General features: G+C 35.7%; 1 protein-coding gene across 2 annotated transcripts in view; it reads right to left on the bottom strand.

Moving 5' to 3' along the window:
• Nucleotides 1-19,405, bottom strand: part of VTA1 (vesicle trafficking 1) — a 38,041-nt gene that overhangs the window by 13,059 nt on the left and 5,577 nt on the right. For both annotated transcript variants that reach the window (XM_069010529.1, XM_069010530.1), the window contains exons 2-5: nt 11,788-11,882; nt 8,714-8,841; nt 7,974-8,049; nt 4,492-4,603 (exon numbers count right to left, since the gene is read on the bottom strand). In XM_069010529.1, the coding sequence (XP_068866630.1) occupies nt 4,492-4,603; nt 7,974-8,049; nt 8,714-8,841; nt 11,788-11,882 (411 nt within the window). The remainder of the gene's footprint in view (nt 1-4,491; nt 4,604-7,973; nt 8,050-8,713; nt 8,842-11,787; nt 11,883-19,405) is intronic.

The following is a 19,405-nucleotide window of genomic DNA, read 5'->3' as shown; positions in this document are numbered from 1 at the left end:
GTGGTGACCACCTGTAATGACAGTGCTCGAAAGAGGGAAATTCACAGAAGGGCAATCTACTTTTTAATCAGCTATTTGTACAAAAAGATTAAGCTCAACTGTTTGATTTGCTCATTATGCAATCGGCCAATGTTAAAACTGTATTAAACATAAAAGTAGTTTTGTTTAAATTAAGTCTTCTTAGGTCTTTAAAGTGCCCAAATATCATAAAAGCATTGTAATTATTCTTTCTGGAAAGCAAATACTTAAAATACTCTTTATCAAAGACTAAAGTATCAGAAACATTTGAAGATACCCACTTTCAGTATTTGTGGGTAGTTTTTAACAGTAGTGCCAGATATATGTTCACTTTTAGCAGCCTGAAATCCTTTTAAGTCAACAGCGGTTTTAAATTCTGTAATTAGAACATCCATAATATAACTGAAAAAAAAAAATCATTCCCAGGGAATGAATGCTAAAAAATCAGAAAATTATTTTCTCATGCAGCAGTAATAACCTAGAATTCAAAGTTCCCTACGATTTGCTCCGAGATGCTGAAATACTAGGCCGTGGAACAGTGACACAATTGTTTAACATTTCATTTCAGCTCCAGCTGAGTTTCTTGTCTTGGAACCTCATCAGCCTTTGTGTTTGAATCCCAGCATAACAAATCCATGAGCTCTTTAAATTTTCTGCAGAGCTACAGTATACCCAGACCACTTGTTTGTGTTTTTGAAAATTATTTATTTACTGAAGGCAAGGCTTTGTGAAATAATCATCCCAGGCCCATAACCAACCATCCAAAGATACTTATATATAAACAGAGGATTCTCAAGGCTTAATGGCATTCCCTTTTCTAGTGTAAGTAAGCACTAATCATGACAACTACAGCAGATCAGTGCACTAAATATAAAATTAGCAACATTTTTATTTTTAAGGACTCCAGACTCCTCCAGTTCTGTGGACTCCTATTTTTATTGAGTTCAGAGAATTATAATCTATCAATTTATTTTTTTTCTTTTTTTCATTCTGCTGCATTGTTTCTCTTTTGCTTGAGATGTTGCTAAAAGATTCAAAATGTAAGGTTCTATTTGAACACTGCTTTTAAAAAACAAACCAAACAAGTATTTTTTTCCACAACATTGAGAAATGAACTCAAAAACCCATCAGCTTCCCACACTATTCTTTTTACTAGATGGAACTATTAAGGTTTTCTGAATTCTGTAATAGAAATGTAGCCTACATATTATAAATGTAATCACTTTCATTGCAATATAATGTATTTACTGTGGCTATATCATGACCATTTAGGAACTTTTTCATTATTTCCATCTTTTTTCCATCAGTGTAAGATCTTGTTGGATGACCTAGGGCTAATGCTAAGTAACCTTCATGTGTACTCTAGGACTTGTATTCCAACTGCATTGATAAATTAAGCATGTCATTTTAAGGTTTCCATGGTGGCATCCTGACAGAAGCATCCATAAATCCAACAGCAGAACTGCATAAAGCATGCCTATGTTACTGTAAAAACATCTCCAAGAGTCACAGTATGGTTTTCAAGAATCACAAAAAAAATAACACTTCGGAAAAAAATGGTAATTTGTCAAGCTACAGAGACCTAGTTTCACTCTGTTTAAACAGACTTTTTCCACATGCTAGGGGAGGAAGAAAATGAGCAAGCAGAAAGGAATGGGGAAGGTCCAGTCATACATTTAAACAATACTGCTTTTCTTCTTATGATGCACAAAGCAAGAATTGAAACACTTTTTTACTGATTCTTCTCATGAATATTAATTTGCATCAAATTTTTGTCTTGTTCTGTGAAACACTATGGACACCTACACTATGGAGCTAACTGTCAAAAATAAACATCAACACGTATTTTTCATTTCACTTCCCAGAAAATAGGAGTGTGAGAAATAATTTCTCTACATGAAATACAAGTCAACAACAAAACAAACAAACAACATATTGGCAAATTACAGATCTTGCAGGCACTCTATCAAAAAGGATGTTAAAATTCTGATTCCCTCAGCATTTGTATCCCTTTTATGTTGCATGTAGACATAACCTGGTAATGAAAGCAAGAGTCTTCACCAATTCCCATTACCACCTGTAATGAACTGCAAGGAATACCAAGGATTTGAGGAAAGCCTGAATTCTGTTTTCCTTCCTGCAACAGTTTCTTTTGTAGCCTAGAGCAAGTTAGTTACCTCTCCACATTAATAAAATCAAAAAAGAGCCTATTTGTTGCTTTTGAGAAATAACTAGCTTCTACAGGTTGCACATATGGATTTTTAGCAAAAGCTTTGTAATGTTTACTTAGAAATTCTATTTTTGTAGTTGTTTAAAATTCATAATTCACTTCATGTAATCAGGTCAGCTTTACCACACTATGAGCCAGACTACTAAAGAGTACTCATCTAAGGCCGAAAATATTTAACTGAGCTATTCATTACACTCAATGTAACAAGAGATTTTTCTCTCACATGTTGCAGTCTCCATTAAATCATAAACTGGTGTAATTTGACAAAGATGCGGTGATGTTTGCAGTTGGAGTTGCATTCCAAGTATCTCTTGCTACAGCTGCATGGACAATTAAGAAAACTGCCTTGGCAAAGGTTGTATGTTGAAGAAGAAATTAGTTTGCCAATACTTCACTTCAAATACAGCTGTGCATAGACTGAAGCATATTTCAGGGGGTAAGATACCCATTCCAGCGTTGAAGTGTTTAAGTAGGGTGTCTTTAGGTTAGGAAAACATAGTAACAAGAATAAACAAGTAGCTTGGAAATAAAACTATCATACTCGGTATTTGTTCACAAGTATTTGAATTTCTTTATGTTACAGTGTTTCTGGAGTATTAATACATTAACAGTATTTTATCCAGGACACTGCAAATAAATTATATTTGGCACCCAGGCTTTTAGACACTACAAAGATAATAATAAGCTGCAATAGATGTTCAGTACACATTCTCCTTAAAAAAAAAAATATATACTTTTTTTTTAATGCAACACTGTCTAGGACATATAAATTACAATGTGGAGAAGAATCAAAATATGAGGTTGCATGATGAAAAGATTGAGAACCAGAAGAGAAACTAGTTTCCTAATGTTTTGATATGTTTAAAACAAAACTAATGTGTAGAAAATTACAAGCCTACTCGTAACTTACGACAAGCAAATTACAAGTTCAGACTTCAAAATGCACTGAAGACTCAAGTATAGACCCCAAACACAAATGAATGTAAACAAACAAATAATTACTTTTATGTGTATATACATGTATAATTCATATGTGTGTGCATGTATAAATATATTAATTATCTATATTAATACATATGTTCACAAACCTTTATGTAGCCACCTCAATAAGGTGGCTCTACAGGTTAGATACAAGCCACGCTCTACAAGCTAGATTTTTCCCTCTTGCACTGTAGATTTGTTTATTGACCCTTTTTATTTGGAGAAATTTGTATTACTAAATTCAAGCTTAAGAGATAAATTAGCATCAACTTAACTGACAGCCCACAAAGTCTCACATGCCAGCTCAGAAGAAAAATAACAAATTATTTGATGTTCTTAGTTGTTCCATTAAGGTATGTGAAGAATGATACACAGAGGTTGTCATTGTGCAGAATTAGTCTGTTTTAATTTGCATAGTGAAAATATCCATTTCAATGACATCCTATTTCATAAGAGATCAACCTTTAAAATTTGTATACAATCTGCATTGAGGAGAAAAGCAAAGAAACTGGTCACTACCAAAACCAATGAAACTGATCACTATCAAAAGCAAAACAACTTGTTCTGATATACATTCAGTTAGGTTAAGTGGATGTCCTTAGAAATCACCTCCTTAACTGTTAGATAAAGTGGGAACCTCAAGGAATCCTGTACAGGGAGCTCAGGTAGCCAGAAGGAACAACTGAAAACACAAGGAAAAGGAGGATGAGTGAGAAAGAGGCAGAAAATCCAACTCAGTATGTACTGAGTAGGCCATAAACCTGTTTTAAAACCCACATTATTATACAGGGAGAAAGGGGTTGTCGCACAAGCAGATCTTTGCTTTGAAGTTGAAATTCACTTATGATCAGTCCATTTTCAACTCCTACTTAACTTCTGAGACAGGATAAACTGGCAAAAGGATCATAACTTTACAGAACAGATTTAACAGAAGGACTGTGGTTAAAGAAATGCATGGTGCTGGCCCAAAGCTGACAATGACCTCTTAGAGAGTAGCTGTATTGAAAATAATAATCTCCACTACAAAGAAAAAGAAGTTTTATTAAATAAGTCAATCACACAGTAAGGTCCAATAAAAATAACAGCAGGAGAAGCTGAAAAGAAGTAGTAGAAGGCAGCCCATTGTGAATGGATTTAAGGCATCAGAACATCAACTGGGGAAGCTGTGCTTCCTAAGGAGTGCTCCCTGAAGAACTATGCATACCACCACTTCACCTTAGCACAGCCCTCTGCTCTCTTAAAAAGAAAAGGGAAATACGTACCAAAGCTCTCTCCTTCCAGTCCAATGGGGCCAGGTTGAGGAGTTTCTCCATTCTTTAAGCAGTTATGAATGTATGCTGCCTTCCACCTGGCGTACTTCCTGTGCTGGGCATTCTGGGGGAGGGAAAAGGCCAGCCATTTTAACCACTCACTTCTGTGAATTAATGCATTCAAAAGAGAAATATAAGCATATTTTCCATTTTCTCTGCTGTCATTTGACACCCTTTTAAAGATACACAACGTGTAAAATTAATAGGTGAATTTAAAAAAATAATTAAAATAACATCTCTAACAAGATCTCAGCATGAAAGGAAAATGTGGAGATCTTCAATTAGTGCAGGAAATGCCAGGAAAAGGAAATAAATTTTACCAAGACCATCTACTATGAAAGGCATAGCACTGTGTAGTAATTACTAACGTGAAATAATGAAGAAAGCTTCCTATCTCCACAAACTTAAATGATTATTTATTTTAAATACTTGAAACTTAAAATGCTACTGCTGCTGATCAGAAATATGAAATCTTTTCTAATTATATTGTTTTAAAATTGAAAAATATATTTAAAAGCATGAATACAGAAAGGCTGATGTAATTGCAGATTAATGTGATTTGTTTTTCATGTTCTGTGACATTGAGATTTTCCATTTTGTTTTTTAGAATATACTTTACTGTTCCTAGGTACAACTTTTAACATGTCAAAACATGAAATGAAAATTGACCAGTTTATATCTCCTTGGACTGTTACAACAGTATTTGTTTAATCCAGGAAGAGTTCTCAATTGTTGCATGAAATCTTAAACTGATTATGCAAATCAACTACTTTGTCAAAAGTTGTATGGGAAACAACCAGTTCTGACAGTTATGAGGTAATATAAATCAAGGAACAAGGCTGAATATAAACAGATGAGAAATGTGGACGGATGAGCAGAATAATTTGCCCAAATGAACAATGCATGTTATGATAGCATGCTTCACATCAACACCAAAATTTTAAAAATTAAATTTTGAATTAAAAAATTAAAAATTAATTTGGAAATTAAATCCAAAGTTTCTGAGAATTAATGAAGTGAAACTCAATACTGTACTTCATGAAGCCTATTGCACTGTCATCTAGAACAGGGTTGAGAGACAAAATGCAAAGGGTATCTCCAGCAAGCTCCCTTGCTCATATTTAATACATTGTATCACCCAGGATGGTCAGACACCCAAGGAGAAAGATATGGTCTTCATTTTTGAAAATAAGATGTTCTCCAGAAAAAAAGCCTATTCTGATGACAGAATTATTAAAATGCATTCACTCCAGCTCAGAAAGGAAAAGGGCAATTGGAAAACATGGCTTTCTGTTAAACTTTGTTTCAATATCATTTCTGGTCAGCGTTACAGATTAAATTCCTTAATTTTTAACAATCACAGCAGAAGCCACAAAATGCAGAAAACACACATCCAGAGTACGGTACTTTTAGAGAAGATTATTATGCAATATTTAAGAGCCTGTTCATCTCCTCTCTGCTCTAATATGGCGATTATTTACTGATAAAGTGTGAGGACACTGTTGTATCAGGTGTCCATCCCAGGTGCTGGCAACTCAGCATGGCAGGAATGGCGTCTGTCAGGAGAGGCCAGGGCTGCCCCATGCTGGATAAAAACAGCTCCAGTGGATCCACCTCAGGACATAGCTGAGACCCTCCACCATCTGGTGATGCCCCGGGGAGAGCATATTTAAGGATGGGCCAAGCACCCCCAACCCTCACACCCAAGATGCTGGATGGAAAGAGGAGAAGTGAACAAACTGTTTGATGTCTGTCCTGCATCCCAACTGCAAAGCTTATCATTCCAGAACTGAAGTGAAATGCTGTTGGTTTTGGTTTATTTTTAACATCACTGCTGTCCCTTTTAGAAGGCCGACCTATTGAATGAATGCTACTACTGAGGTAAATGAAAAGAACGCTGCTACCGCAGAGCTTCCTACTGAGCTGATCTAAGCTGTGTCTTGTAAAACACATCTTCCAGAAAATCCTTTTGCCTAGCTCTAATATGGAGATATAGAACATCCACTCCTCATCTGTGACACAATCCATTCCTACTACCAAAAATCAATCACTTGCCATTTAAAAACATATATACTAAGCTCAATATCAATTTTCTGATTCTAAGTTTCAAATATCTGCTTTCTATGCCTTCTCCTGTTGATTTAAAAGCCTTTTAATAGTTGATAGTCCATACATATGAAGGCAATTTCAATTATCTATTGAAAAAATAGGCAGGTAGTCTGAATACAGATGTCATACTATATAACCAGGTATTAGGCTGAGTGTATTTCAGGCAAACAAAAACTTCTGCAAAAGTCTAAGACAGTCAAGTCATAGTTGTCCCATCATCCCTTGAGAATGGATAAGGAAACTGTTGAAATGTAATGATGCTATACAGAAGAGCAAATCTTTTCTGTATCTCTTGTATGCTCTCTTTTACCATCTTCAGCAATTAAACACAGTGAGAATTCTGCTTCTTTCCAATTACAAAGCACTTCTGTCCTTTCAGCATCAACAGTAAAAAATGCCAACACACAGTAGAAAACACATCACTGCTAGCATTGTGCACTGACATTTGTAACAATTTCTTCCACCTTCAAAGCAGGATTGCTTCAGGTACTCTGAGGAGTCAATGGATCAGTGCACTGTCCTGTGCACTGGATTCCTACACACTAAGATTAGTTTTTTTTCAGTCCAATTCAATGTGCAAATGTGCATTCACTTTCTGGCTCTAGGAAGTGTTATAACTGGATCCAGTAAAGGATGTCAGGGTGCAGAGCAGTCAGTTTTAAGAGAACACATCAAAAGCAAACTTACTTGTGCCTCTTGATAAGGTGAAAATTTTAGATTGGTATAGTCTCAGACTACAGAAAATGGAAGAATCTTGCAAGAACTCTTCACCAAGCATTTCGCTTGGATAAGACCTATCTTTAGTATCTACACTTACATCCTATAGTACTCAAGAAGTACACCACTATCAAGACCATTCTTTTACCTTCTTTCCAATATTTACAAATAAAAGTAGCCACAACACCTGAGCAAGTATGACTGGATGTTAGGCATACTTATCAGACTGGGGATTTACATACAGGATGTCAAGTCTGTGAATGTCAAGCAGGACGTGGAAAAACGTGAAGATGGGAGAAGTCAGGAACCTTGCATCATTTTTCCCCTATAAGCATTCCCACTTACTCAACACAACGCTATGCGTCCCACAGTAATAATCGAACTTTGAATTTCTAACTGATACTTGTCATGAAACATCTTGTAAGAGATGTCTAGTATTTCACATATGACTTGAAATACTTAGCATGATTCTTTATGGCTTACTAACACGTATTTGGCTACACTATTAGAACCTATGCTCTTTGATATTCACATTCACGGATTATAAAAGCAACGCCAGTGCTTGGAAAAGCAGTCAGATAATACACTCATATATACCTGACACTTACCTCTTCAGAGAGCTCCCCAAATACCGTTAGAACATCTATCAGGAGACTTGCAGTATAAAAGGATTTTATCATGTTTCTGCAAAAAAGAAAACATTTTGCTAAGTTGGTAATGTCAGTCTTTCAGAACCACATTTTAGGAGTTGTCATCTCAGATCATACCGGCTTACTTCAAGCCAAATGTTGCTATTTTTTTCCTTTTAATCTGATGTTACAGAAGCTGTTTCATAACGTTTAAATCTAGCAATATATTGATTGTCTCCTAACTACTGTGCAGAAAATGTTTAGTATCTTTTAGAACTGGTTATGTGTTCTGCACTTAGTTTCTAGTTCAGAATATTCTGTGTAGAACATCCGAAATCCTGTATCAGGTTAGAAAAATACAGGAACATGCTGTAGTAATTGCTGTAAACCAAACTACATAATGGATCATCACAGCTATTTTACTATCACTAATCAACAGAAACTGTAACACACTTGATGTAAATAAAGCACAATATTAGCCTGCGATTTTAGAAGGTTTGCCAGTAGGTGACCAAACCCGTAAGGAATATAAGGGGAAGGATACCAGTTAATGTGTGAAGTTAGAGACCTAAAAGTTGTAACAAATGGAGTTTTCCAGAAGAGAAAACAATGTATTAAAGCCCAATTCTTGTTTCCAGTCAAATTAAAGAGCATTTGGATATTCACATTCCCTGACCAGTATCTTAATTCAGATAAGAAACCCAAAGATTTTCACCTACTTATGAAATTGCCCAGCTCTGTCTTCATTGTCTGCATACAAAAACATTTTCAAGGCATAATTCTCCACATGAGCAGAACCAACAATTTCCTGAGTAATTGCTTCATTATCACCAAATTGCTTTTTCATCTGAAAAATGTTGGAAAAATACATTAATCACTTTATTAGAGCATAGCAATTCTCCAAACACAAAAGAACCTGTGGATTTAAACAAAGTCAAGTACAATTCAAAAAGAAACAACTTATGCTCTGTTTTACAGCTTCCAACATAACAAAGGCTAAAAGCAGCATGTGAAAGAGAAAGCACATTATTTTAAAGAGAGAAATATTACGAATAAGTAGCTCTGAAGCTTCAGTCACAAAATGCTTATAAAAACCACTCCCCTCCCCCCAAAGTTAAAAATAAACACAACTATAATACTGTGAAGGAATAGCAACAGATATTTTTCCCCTTAGTATCTGAAAGACCAGGCATTCTGAAGCCTGTGTCAAGATTCAACACAGTTCAACTGGTAAAGTAATGCATGCTTTACAAAGGTGCTGTAGATCAGAGTGATCATGTATCTTCCCTCTTGTAAGGTTATTTCACTGCAGTCCATTACATGTTTCAAAGTATCTGAGCCCTACCTTGACCGATCTAGTGACCTATGGATTTACTGGAATTTCCAGTGTAAGCAGTGTATTTCAATTCAAAGACCTCTTTTCAAAGATGTTAGAGTACAAGAATCCTCAGGTTTCCTAATAAATATCAGTAAAGCAAACAGCCCTCTAACAGTTACAACAGGTGGATTTACAGCTTCTGAATAGGCTTACTGTTTGCACATAAGGAAATCTCAGGTTATCCTTAGAGAACAAAACCAGGAACACTGCATGATACTAACCTGCAGCCTTTATTTTGCCAAAAGATTTAAAAACAATCTCTGAATGGTAGTTATTTTTCACTGTGCGTGCGAAGAAAATTTAATCATGCAGGCAGCATTTCCATGTTTTTTAGACTGCTGCCAACTTTCTAAGACATAGAACATTACCAGAAAAGTTACTTGATTTCAGTAGTTAAATATAAGTTTTCCAAATAGAATTTTAAATTTAAAGGCTTTCATTTAACTACTCTATGTAGTTTTCAAGAAGTATGTGTTTTACGAAGTGTAATTTTCTTGTAGAAGTACCAAAATTCGTAAGTTCAAATGAAACACTCAAACAATGAAGTTAACTCAGGAAGAAAGCTGTTGGTGTACACACATATTTCCCCAACCTGTGTACCTCACACTCAGAAAATAACCGATTCCTATACTTGAACTGATGTTCAATAATTTCAAACACACGACTAACACTGTTGCATTTCTAAAAGTGTTAAAGCTAACCAAGACGTTTACGTTTGAAATTATTCACAATCTGTGATTCAATACAGCAGTACTGGTGTTTTAAACACTGATACAAAATTTCAACCTAAAAATCAAGGCATTTAGGTTTAATTTTACAAAGAATTGAACCGCACCCCTCTGCGCCCCCTGGTGGTTATGGGCAGACTGGAAACGGCAGCTACTAAATAAGAGCAGGAGCCCAACTTTTCCATAAATCCAAACTTCCTAGCCCCAAAACTGCTCTATTAGACTTGATTAGGAGTGCTCTCTCCGTCCTTCCACCACTCAGATAGAAGAATCTTCAATACTTGTGTGTCAGTTGTCATACAGACAATCTTACCAGTAACCAAAAGGTGAAACTATCGATTTTTGCTGCTTTTTTAGTCTTTTCAATTTTGAAACAGAAAGGGTAACTGAATGCTGCACATTAAGTGCGTCAGTACCACAAGTAATCCAGAAAATTCCAACAATTATTAGGAAATGAAGAGCAAAATCTTACTGAGTTTTAATCTCACCTCTCCTGCCATCTCTCTCCCTTTGAACATAAACCCGACCCATCAATGATGTCAAAATCCAATGAAATAACACACCAAGAAGTCACTGTACACTGAATTTTCCATTGCAAAAAATAAAAGATAAAAAAAGGAAGAAGTAAATGTTACGGAAAAAAAAAGACAAATGGTTCATGTTTCATCTTTTCCTGAAGAATCACAGAATGGTTTGGATTGGAAAGGACCTTAAGGGTCATCCAGTTCCAACTCTCCTGCTGCGGGCAGGGATGCCATTCACCATATGAGGTTGCTCAGGACCTATCCAACTTGGCCTTGAATACTTCCATGGATATGTCATCCATCTTTCAAAACTGAAGGCTGTTGTACTACTTGCACACAAACTCTTGAGGCATTGCTAGATTTTGGATGGAATCACCACTACTGAATAAAAAAAAGAACTGCTGCTTCATTTTTCAACATTACTTTCTGCTTCCAAATGAGCACTTAGAACTTAAAATCAACAAACTTCTTCCCTTGAGAATACTGAAAACTACAGGGGTAGGAACATAAACAGTTCCTGGAACATAAGCTGACCATCTGTACAACAACCTCACCTTTCTTTGTTTAACTCTTGTTTTATTTAAGGTTTTTAACAGTATCAGGTCCATTCAGAAGAGCATGGCATAGACCCTTACCCACACAGATTAGACTGTGCTTACAAAAATTAAAAAAATAAAATCTCCAATACAGGATACAACCAGAAGTATCTCCATCTTTTAATGAATATTTTAAAAAGCTCCCTAGATACAACAGTTTAGGTTAAAGATTTCAAAAGCATCCAAGGACTAGGCTATTAAGCCCTACAGCACTGAAAGTAACTCTTAAGACTTCAAGGAATCAAAGGCAAATCAATTAAAAAAGTCTTCTAGAACACCTGCATTAACTTCATAATGAATTATGATTTGTCATGAGAATATGTACAAATAAAGCATTGTAATTTGTACTGTCTACATGAAATCTTATGGAAAAATTTCACTCATGCGCATGCACATACAGCTTTATCTCCTTCCAATCCTTCTGCAATTTCTTACATACAAGCGAGGTTCATACAGTATGCCTGCATGCAGAATAGCTGCAGAGAAGAGACAGTATTTACAGAAGTTTAAATAAAAATTAAATTAATATCATGATCATTTTTGAGGAAAGCAATAAATTCTACTTACAGCTTCCAGCTGATCCATAAGTTTGGATAAAAATTTACGGCATTCTGGGGTTTTACTATCAATCTTCATCCCTGTTTGCATTGCATACAAACGACCTTGAAATGATACAAAACACACAAAAACCACCAAAAGTCATTATCTAAGGCAAAACCCATAAGCAAACAAAGCAATGCCCCCCAACACACCTGAAAGACAAACTAATGATTTAACCATATACTGACTCCAGTACAAGTGAGCAGTGACAGTGAAATGTAAGGTTTGGCCTTGCAGAGATACTAGGATATATTTTTGGGAGGTTTATGCTTTATTTTTCCCCAATGTCTATTCCCGCTCATTTCAAACTGATGTTTGTATCACTATTATGCAATATTAAGTGCTTTTATAAATTACCACCACCCTCACTTGCAAATCTCTCAAATAGGAACTTCAAACTGATTTGAGAGAGTGCATGGATATAAATGAAATTTCAAGTAGCAGAAGCCAGTTAGCCTTAAAACACTTGAACAAATGGTATTAAGCATCTACTATCTCCATGTACATGCATACCTAGCACCAAAACACTCAAGACACAAACCTGATCTTCAAATCAAACAAAACGGACTTTATCAAACTTTCCCTGCAAGAAGAGTTACCCATTTTTATTAAGATCTTGAAAATGAATTATTAACATCTTCTGATTAAAAGTTATCTTTTTACTATCAAAAATCCATGAGTTTTAGAGTTGCACATGGCAGAACTTAACAGGCTTCATGAAACTGTGGGCAAACCCAAGCAAGTATTATTTACTAGGATTAACATACACTAGAAAAGGGAAAATGGCCAGAAACATTGAGTAATCAAATGCAGATTTCCCACATTTCTCACAAGAAACCCATTCCTCTAACTCCCCCTTCTGACTTTCAAGGGTGTCCTACAAAACACCTTCAAATGCAAAGTTTAAGAGTCAAAAGCTGTAACTCCACCAAATATTATCATGAGGTAGTTATTATGGAATACCCCATGTCCTTCTTCTTGCAGGACACAGAGTTCTGCAAGTAATCCTTACTTGCTTCACAGCTTTAGTATCTCGTTCCTCCCAAGCATCTCTTCATACACTAGAGAGAACCTCTTCCCTTCGAATTACCTCAGTAAACACGAATATAACACAATTGTCATCACATTGCACCTATCCTGATGCTTGCTGCAGAAGAAAACATATGCTCAAAAGCTTGTCTGCCTTTTCCATCTATTAGCAGTTTGTCTAATAAATTAGATATCTTTCTAAAACTTACTTAGATTCTGCTGGTGAGCACCATAATTTAACTAATTTTTTCTGGATTTTTAAAGTAGTATTTCCCATTTCATATACAACTGAATGTTGAAACCAAAGTGTACGTTCCTTATTCAGGACTGCAAAGCTCACTAATTTTTCAATGTTAAAGCCATTGGGTTGCCCAACCATTTAAAGACACTTCCGAAAAACAAAGTACTTCTGCTCTCCAATGCCTCTCTAGTTTTACTATTACAATGTATAAAAGGATCTAGCATCTTCGTATTCAAGTTTTCAGTAAAGATTAACCATGTTAAAGTCCTGAACAAAACTAAAGGAATTAATAGAGACTAAGAACAACTACAACACTTGACCATGACAAATGGAAGAACTGCTATGTAGGTTTCATCAAGTGACAACATTATTATTGAGCTAATTACTGATAGGTACTCTTAAGCCCACCTTATTTATCTTCAGGATGCTGACATGTTAATGTTAAACATTAAAAACACCACATGTAAAGTTGAAATTAGATTTCAAAGAAATTCAAACAGAAAGATACAGAGAATTGCATCTAAGGCACTAAAATTAATATTAAGTCCTCTATCAATTAAAATACCATCATCACATGACAAGGAGCTAATGCGCAATCTTTGATTAAATTGATTTTAAGTACATACTTGATTGTAAGTTCCCCGAACACATTTCATGATACAATTTAACAATATAAAACTTAAGAATTAACACAAGGTTGCTAAACCTATGAGCCATCTAGATCAGTTACCTCTTTTTGATGAATGAAAAGATCAGATATTTTCAGAGGCAAATAAATTCATTTTAGACTGATACGCATTAGGGTGACAAATTCAAAATGTATTTGGTCATTATGGGATACAGATTTACCTTACTTGCTGAAGTATGCATCTTCAGATCTTGTCCATAATTCATTTACATAAAAAGAACTCTGTTTCCATATAAATGGATCTTGCAAATATCTTTAGTCTTTATCAGTTTAAAAATTAAAAGTACTTCTAATTTGTAACTGTTACTCTTGTGTTACCTATATGGGGATTTTTTTACTCTCATTGCAAATATATCCATTTAAGTACTGAATACCAGGTAATTTTTTCTTAACTAATATCTAAAGGGGATTGTTTACAGGACTGTGACATCTGGACGCTTTGTATGAAGCCCTGAAAAGCCAGCCCTTTCCCCTCTTAGGATTTCAGAGGCTGAGAAAGACTTTAGGACTCCTTCAGGCACCCCAATGAACAAATGCAGAACAAGTCCTGAACACACAGAGATTATGTGTCAGGGAACAATAGTTATAGATAAGAAACATGTTTTTCTTGTCCATATATAACTTTACACTGTGGGTGACATCAAGCAATCTTCCATACCAACACCATTTCCTCCTAACCTTCCTTCCTAGGACCAAGGTATCCAAGGTTCTTAGGTTGTTAAAGATCAAAGGACTATTATCCACAGCACAGACTGCCAAGAAGGCATGAAGGTGCTCTAGCAGCAGCAGCTCTAAGATACTAAGAACAGAGACATCCTAGAGACAGACTATTAATGTCACCTGAGATAAGATTAAATGTGTTCCCCCTGGCACAGCAATTACATCTCTGTACCACAAAACTGACCATAGGAGACAGTTACCACATGCAGCCACCAAGTCCCACCCAGTTTGTATCACTGCCTACAGAAATTAAGATTTCCTGAAAGATCTTATTAACTGGCAAAAGGTCAAAGCACACTTTACCCTAACAAGAAAGTCTACTGTGATCTTTAAAAGCTTTTGAAGTCCAGAATTTTTGCATGCTCACTTCTCACGTATTTTTATACGTCTGAAAGAAGGACAAACCTGCCCAGAGATAGGCCCCTGCTGAGGCAGTCACTGAGATAAAGGCAAAAGCTATTCCTTTTTTCTCAAGAGGTGATCAAGAAAGAGCATGATGTCTGTGAAAAAGACTATTGACAGAGCATCACGATATAGTAGCATTCAGTGCCAAAAGGTAGTCTTGGCTCAGATACCATTGATAAAACAATCTGATTGCAATGAAAAATGAGGCAACCCTTAGGTCAGAAAATACAAACCAGACACTACCAGTCAGAATCTCCACAAACATCAGCTTCACTCGATGAACAGAAGATACAGAAGAAAACTCTCCAAAGTTTGAATCTCATCAGTGACACACAGAATGTTACGTATGTTGAGGTACACTTACTGCTTTACTCAGTGCTGCTCTAGTCAAAAGTAGGGCTTTAAGACTGAAAACCTCTATCATTAAACTTACCAAGCAAACAGAAGGTGAAATAGTTGAAAAACTGAAAGAACTAGAGATTTCTAGGGACAAAATAGGAAGAGGAAGAAATAATGTGGTATTTATCTTTAAACAAAATAGGAAAACAAAATTGGAAGAGGAGGAAATAATGCGGTATTTATCTTTATAGACACTACTGAAATAAATATAATAATCTTTTAATGCTTTGAAATTTTGCTTCTGAAATTATCTGTATGAAGAGCAACATGGGAATGAATCTGAAAGCAGTAAGCAATCCTTTGCCTTATTGCTGACAACAAGAAAAAGCGTCTACCAGTTCTACTCTTTCCATTTTTGAGTATTACTATAACATATTCCTAAGGAAAAAATTTTAATTTATTTCCAAATGCAAGTTCTTCCACATCTGTGTCTTCTGTCATCCTCTCTGCTCTAATTTTGAAATGTCCCAAGTATTCTACATGAAGGCTGTCTGTAAGACTGTGTTGGTTTTGATACTACTGCCTTTGCCAATTAAGGGGTTCTCTTGCATGTCTTTCATTTTGTGAGTGCTCAATCACACAGGTATTACTTACTGTAAAGATATATAGTAATAACTGAAAAACATGTCTTCACCCAGTGAAGGAAATCTATAACGTCCTTTTCATGCTTAACTTGCATCAAATGGGCAAACTCACTTCTTTACTAAATTTTCAGCAGCAAGAGCAAAACATACCTCTCCTGTGTTAATATCATCAGTCAAATTTTAAACTGGCATTTAAAAGAACTGTCCTCCATGCTTATGCTGACAGGTAAACTCAGTAGCAAATCTCGTGTAAGCAAGAGGCCAAAAGTTTACCGCCTCCAACATCTCCACTAAGAAAGTCAACAGTGACATCAGTTCAGTTGCCCGATTCCCCTGCATCTAAAAGAAAACAATTATTTACATTATATTATATACAGCTGTTCTGGTTTCTGTAATATTGCAAAAGCATTGGACAGTATTATTACTATGCTTGCTATGTCCCAAAACTTTTGCTTTAATGGAAGTGGTTCCATTTCTAGTAAATGGAAGGTAATCTCCTGAAGGGTATAGACGCCACAAAAGAAATCCTTAGTGTTCTGTATTACATATGCATTGTTTTACCTTGTAGAATACCACACTTGAAAGGCCATTTTACATCAAAATCATTTTGATTTTCTCTTCAGAACTTCTCTGTATACATTGAAAAAAATGTTTAAAGTGCATGTCCCTAATGACCAGCGATACACTGTTAAAACTAAAGAACTTTACTTACAGGAGCCATTTGCTTCGGAACTTCTGATAAAAAAAAAGAAAATCCTCTGTGAACAGCCAAGCTTCTGGAAATGTTGATGTAAAAGAGAACTAAACCCATACATCATAGCTGCAAAAGCTTTCAAGTTTTTAAAGATCAAATGGAGTATATTAAGAATGTAGACAATCTTGGAATTAAACAACCTGTAATTCTTATCACTCTTCACTATTTATGATGAAGATCTGGAATATCTGGAAACAAATAGGTGAATGAAATTATTCCTCCTTTTTTTTTTATGCACTCAGCTTTATAATAGATACAACTATTTTTTGCCCCCCTCTATTCAAGTAGCAAAAAAGACTTTTATGTGGCCAATGAAGTAGTATAGTATGTGCATAAAGTAAAGTACTAAGGAGGTAAAGGAGGCTACATAGAACTAATGTTTAAATATTAAATAACATTATAAGTAGAGCTAAAGTAATTTGTAATTTTGCACACAAAGACACGACTGTTTTGCCAATTATTAATTAAGACAGTTTGCAGACACGACATTTATCTTCAAATTCATAAAGACTTGGCAAGTAATCATTCTCACAAAAATGTTATGCCAAGACAACTACAAAATATACATCTTGATTTGCTGCCCTTAATCTCTGTTCAGTAAATACTAAGTGTGGGTGTGCTGGCTGGAATTATACAGTGAGCTTTACAGAAACTTCTCTCCCTTTATTTATGTCACGTAATACCACATTATTTTTCCTTTGCTAATACACAGCACAATTTCAGAGCAAGTATTTTGTCTTTAGTATGTGCCAGACATTCATTCCTCATACACAGTAAGTCACTCCAGATTTATGTTTGTGTAACAACTGAAACTCCCCTCACTCCCATTTTAAACTAACTTTGTGCCAAGTAAAAAATACTGGAGAACAAAAGTTCCAGCCAGCAAGCATGCACAATAGGTTGATTCTTTATCTTCTAAATTCTGTCCTACTATCCATCTTTCTTTTTCCTGCTCTAACAGGATCAAAAGATTATACTTCTTTTTCCCTGTGTGTATTTAATTCTCTAGCATAGAAAATAAAGTATTAGCAAGTGGAATATTTTTGACATTTGATAGTAACAAAGTGACATAAAATAGTAAAAAACATTGCAATAGATTTTAGCCATATTTTGATTCTGATTAAGGGATGAAAGCTTTTCCAGGCTGTAATTTATTACTCATTCATATTCTACATCTTCCTCTTCCCTTTGTCAAACCACTGACAGAAAAATGTTTGTTAACTGCTTGGTACAGGAAGCCAACAGCTAGAATATAAATGTGGGAAGCAAGGGGACATTAAATTGGATTCTACTCAAATTCAAAACTACTGGAAACATATTTTCGTATAAAAATGAATTATTCTTGCTTTCATGAACATTAATGTGTCATATTTCAATCACGTAATTTCTGCATGCAGATCATAAATACATGATATTTCTACATGGCTAAGTCCAAGCTGTCTGAAATCAATGACTTTAAAAGATAGATTTAACATACTAACAAACAAACTTGGCCTTACACTCTCTCTTCATTACATGATGCTGAAGGAAACTAGCAAAAGTCATTAGGCTGGCAGCATCAACTGAAAGCTTCCAAAGTGTACTCCTGACCTTAATGGCTAACAGCATCCACAGCTGCATCAAGAGAAGTGTCATCAGCAGGTTGAGGCAAGGAGTCTTTCTGTTCTACTTGGCACTAGTGTGCCACACCTGCAGTCCTGGATCCCCAGGATGAGACATGGCAAGGGCCACAAAGCTGATGAAAAGCTAGGAACATCTGTTACACCAGGAGAGGAAGAGAGCTCAGATTGTTTAAGTGTTGAAAAGCAAAGAATCAGAGGGTCTTATCAATGTATGTGGAAGGGGGGCAGTGGGGAGTGAAGACAAAGCCAGACCCTTCTCAGTGGTGTCCAGTGACAGGACAAGAGGCAATAGGCTCAAAATGAAATACAAGAAATCGCATTTAAATGTAACAAAAATCTTCTACTGTCTGGGTAATCACCCACTGGAACAGGTTGCTCCCAGCAGTTGTGGCATCGCCATCCCTGCAGATGTTCAAAAACTGCCTGCCCACAGTCCTGACCAACCTGCCCTAGTGATTATGCTCTGAGCAGGGGATTGCATGAGGAGGTGTACAAAGCCCTCCAACCTCAACAGTTCTGTGATTCTGCAAATCAGAATACTGATGTTGATACATCCCTTCTTCAAAGGCAGCAGCAAACCTTAGGCAGGAAAAGACAGTTGTTAATTCTGCTTCCAGAGGTTCAAGTTCAATAAATATATACCAAAAAAAGGTGAATTATGTGGTGGAAACAAGGCACCTTAGTATATTTACACCACACAAGTGAAATTTATGAGTTTCATACAAATACATGCAACTCAGAAAAGGTTTCGATCTCTGGAGTACACTTGTTCTATTTTATGTTCTCATTCCTATGTCTGTCAGAATAGATTATTTTAAAATATTTCCTATATAATCAAAGCAAGTGCCCAAAATACTACACAAGAGTTAATATCAACTTAATTTTTGCCACCACCCACAGTTTGCTTTGAGGATTGTGGGGTTTATATAATTGTCTTTGTTATTCTTAACACTTTTTAGTTTTTCTGTCTGCACAGACAAAACAATTTTAAGAGCACAGTCTTCCCCAGTGACAAATCTTTGAAATAATCAGAGCGAACAAAGACTGAAAACAGAAAAAAATAGAAAGCAAAGGGAAAAGCATAAATTGAGAAAAAGTTTTAGCTTGTAGCACAAGCAAAACAAGTCTAACAGTACACTATGA

Source organism: Aphelocoma coerulescens, chromosome 3 (assembly GCF_041296385.1).
Source record: "Aphelocoma coerulescens isolate FSJ_1873_10779 chromosome 3, UR_Acoe_1.0, whole genome shotgun sequence".
Lineage (NCBI taxonomy): Eukaryota > Metazoa > Chordata > Aves > Passeriformes > Corvidae > Aphelocoma > Aphelocoma coerulescens.
This window is presented reverse-complemented; position numbering and strand designations above follow the sequence as displayed.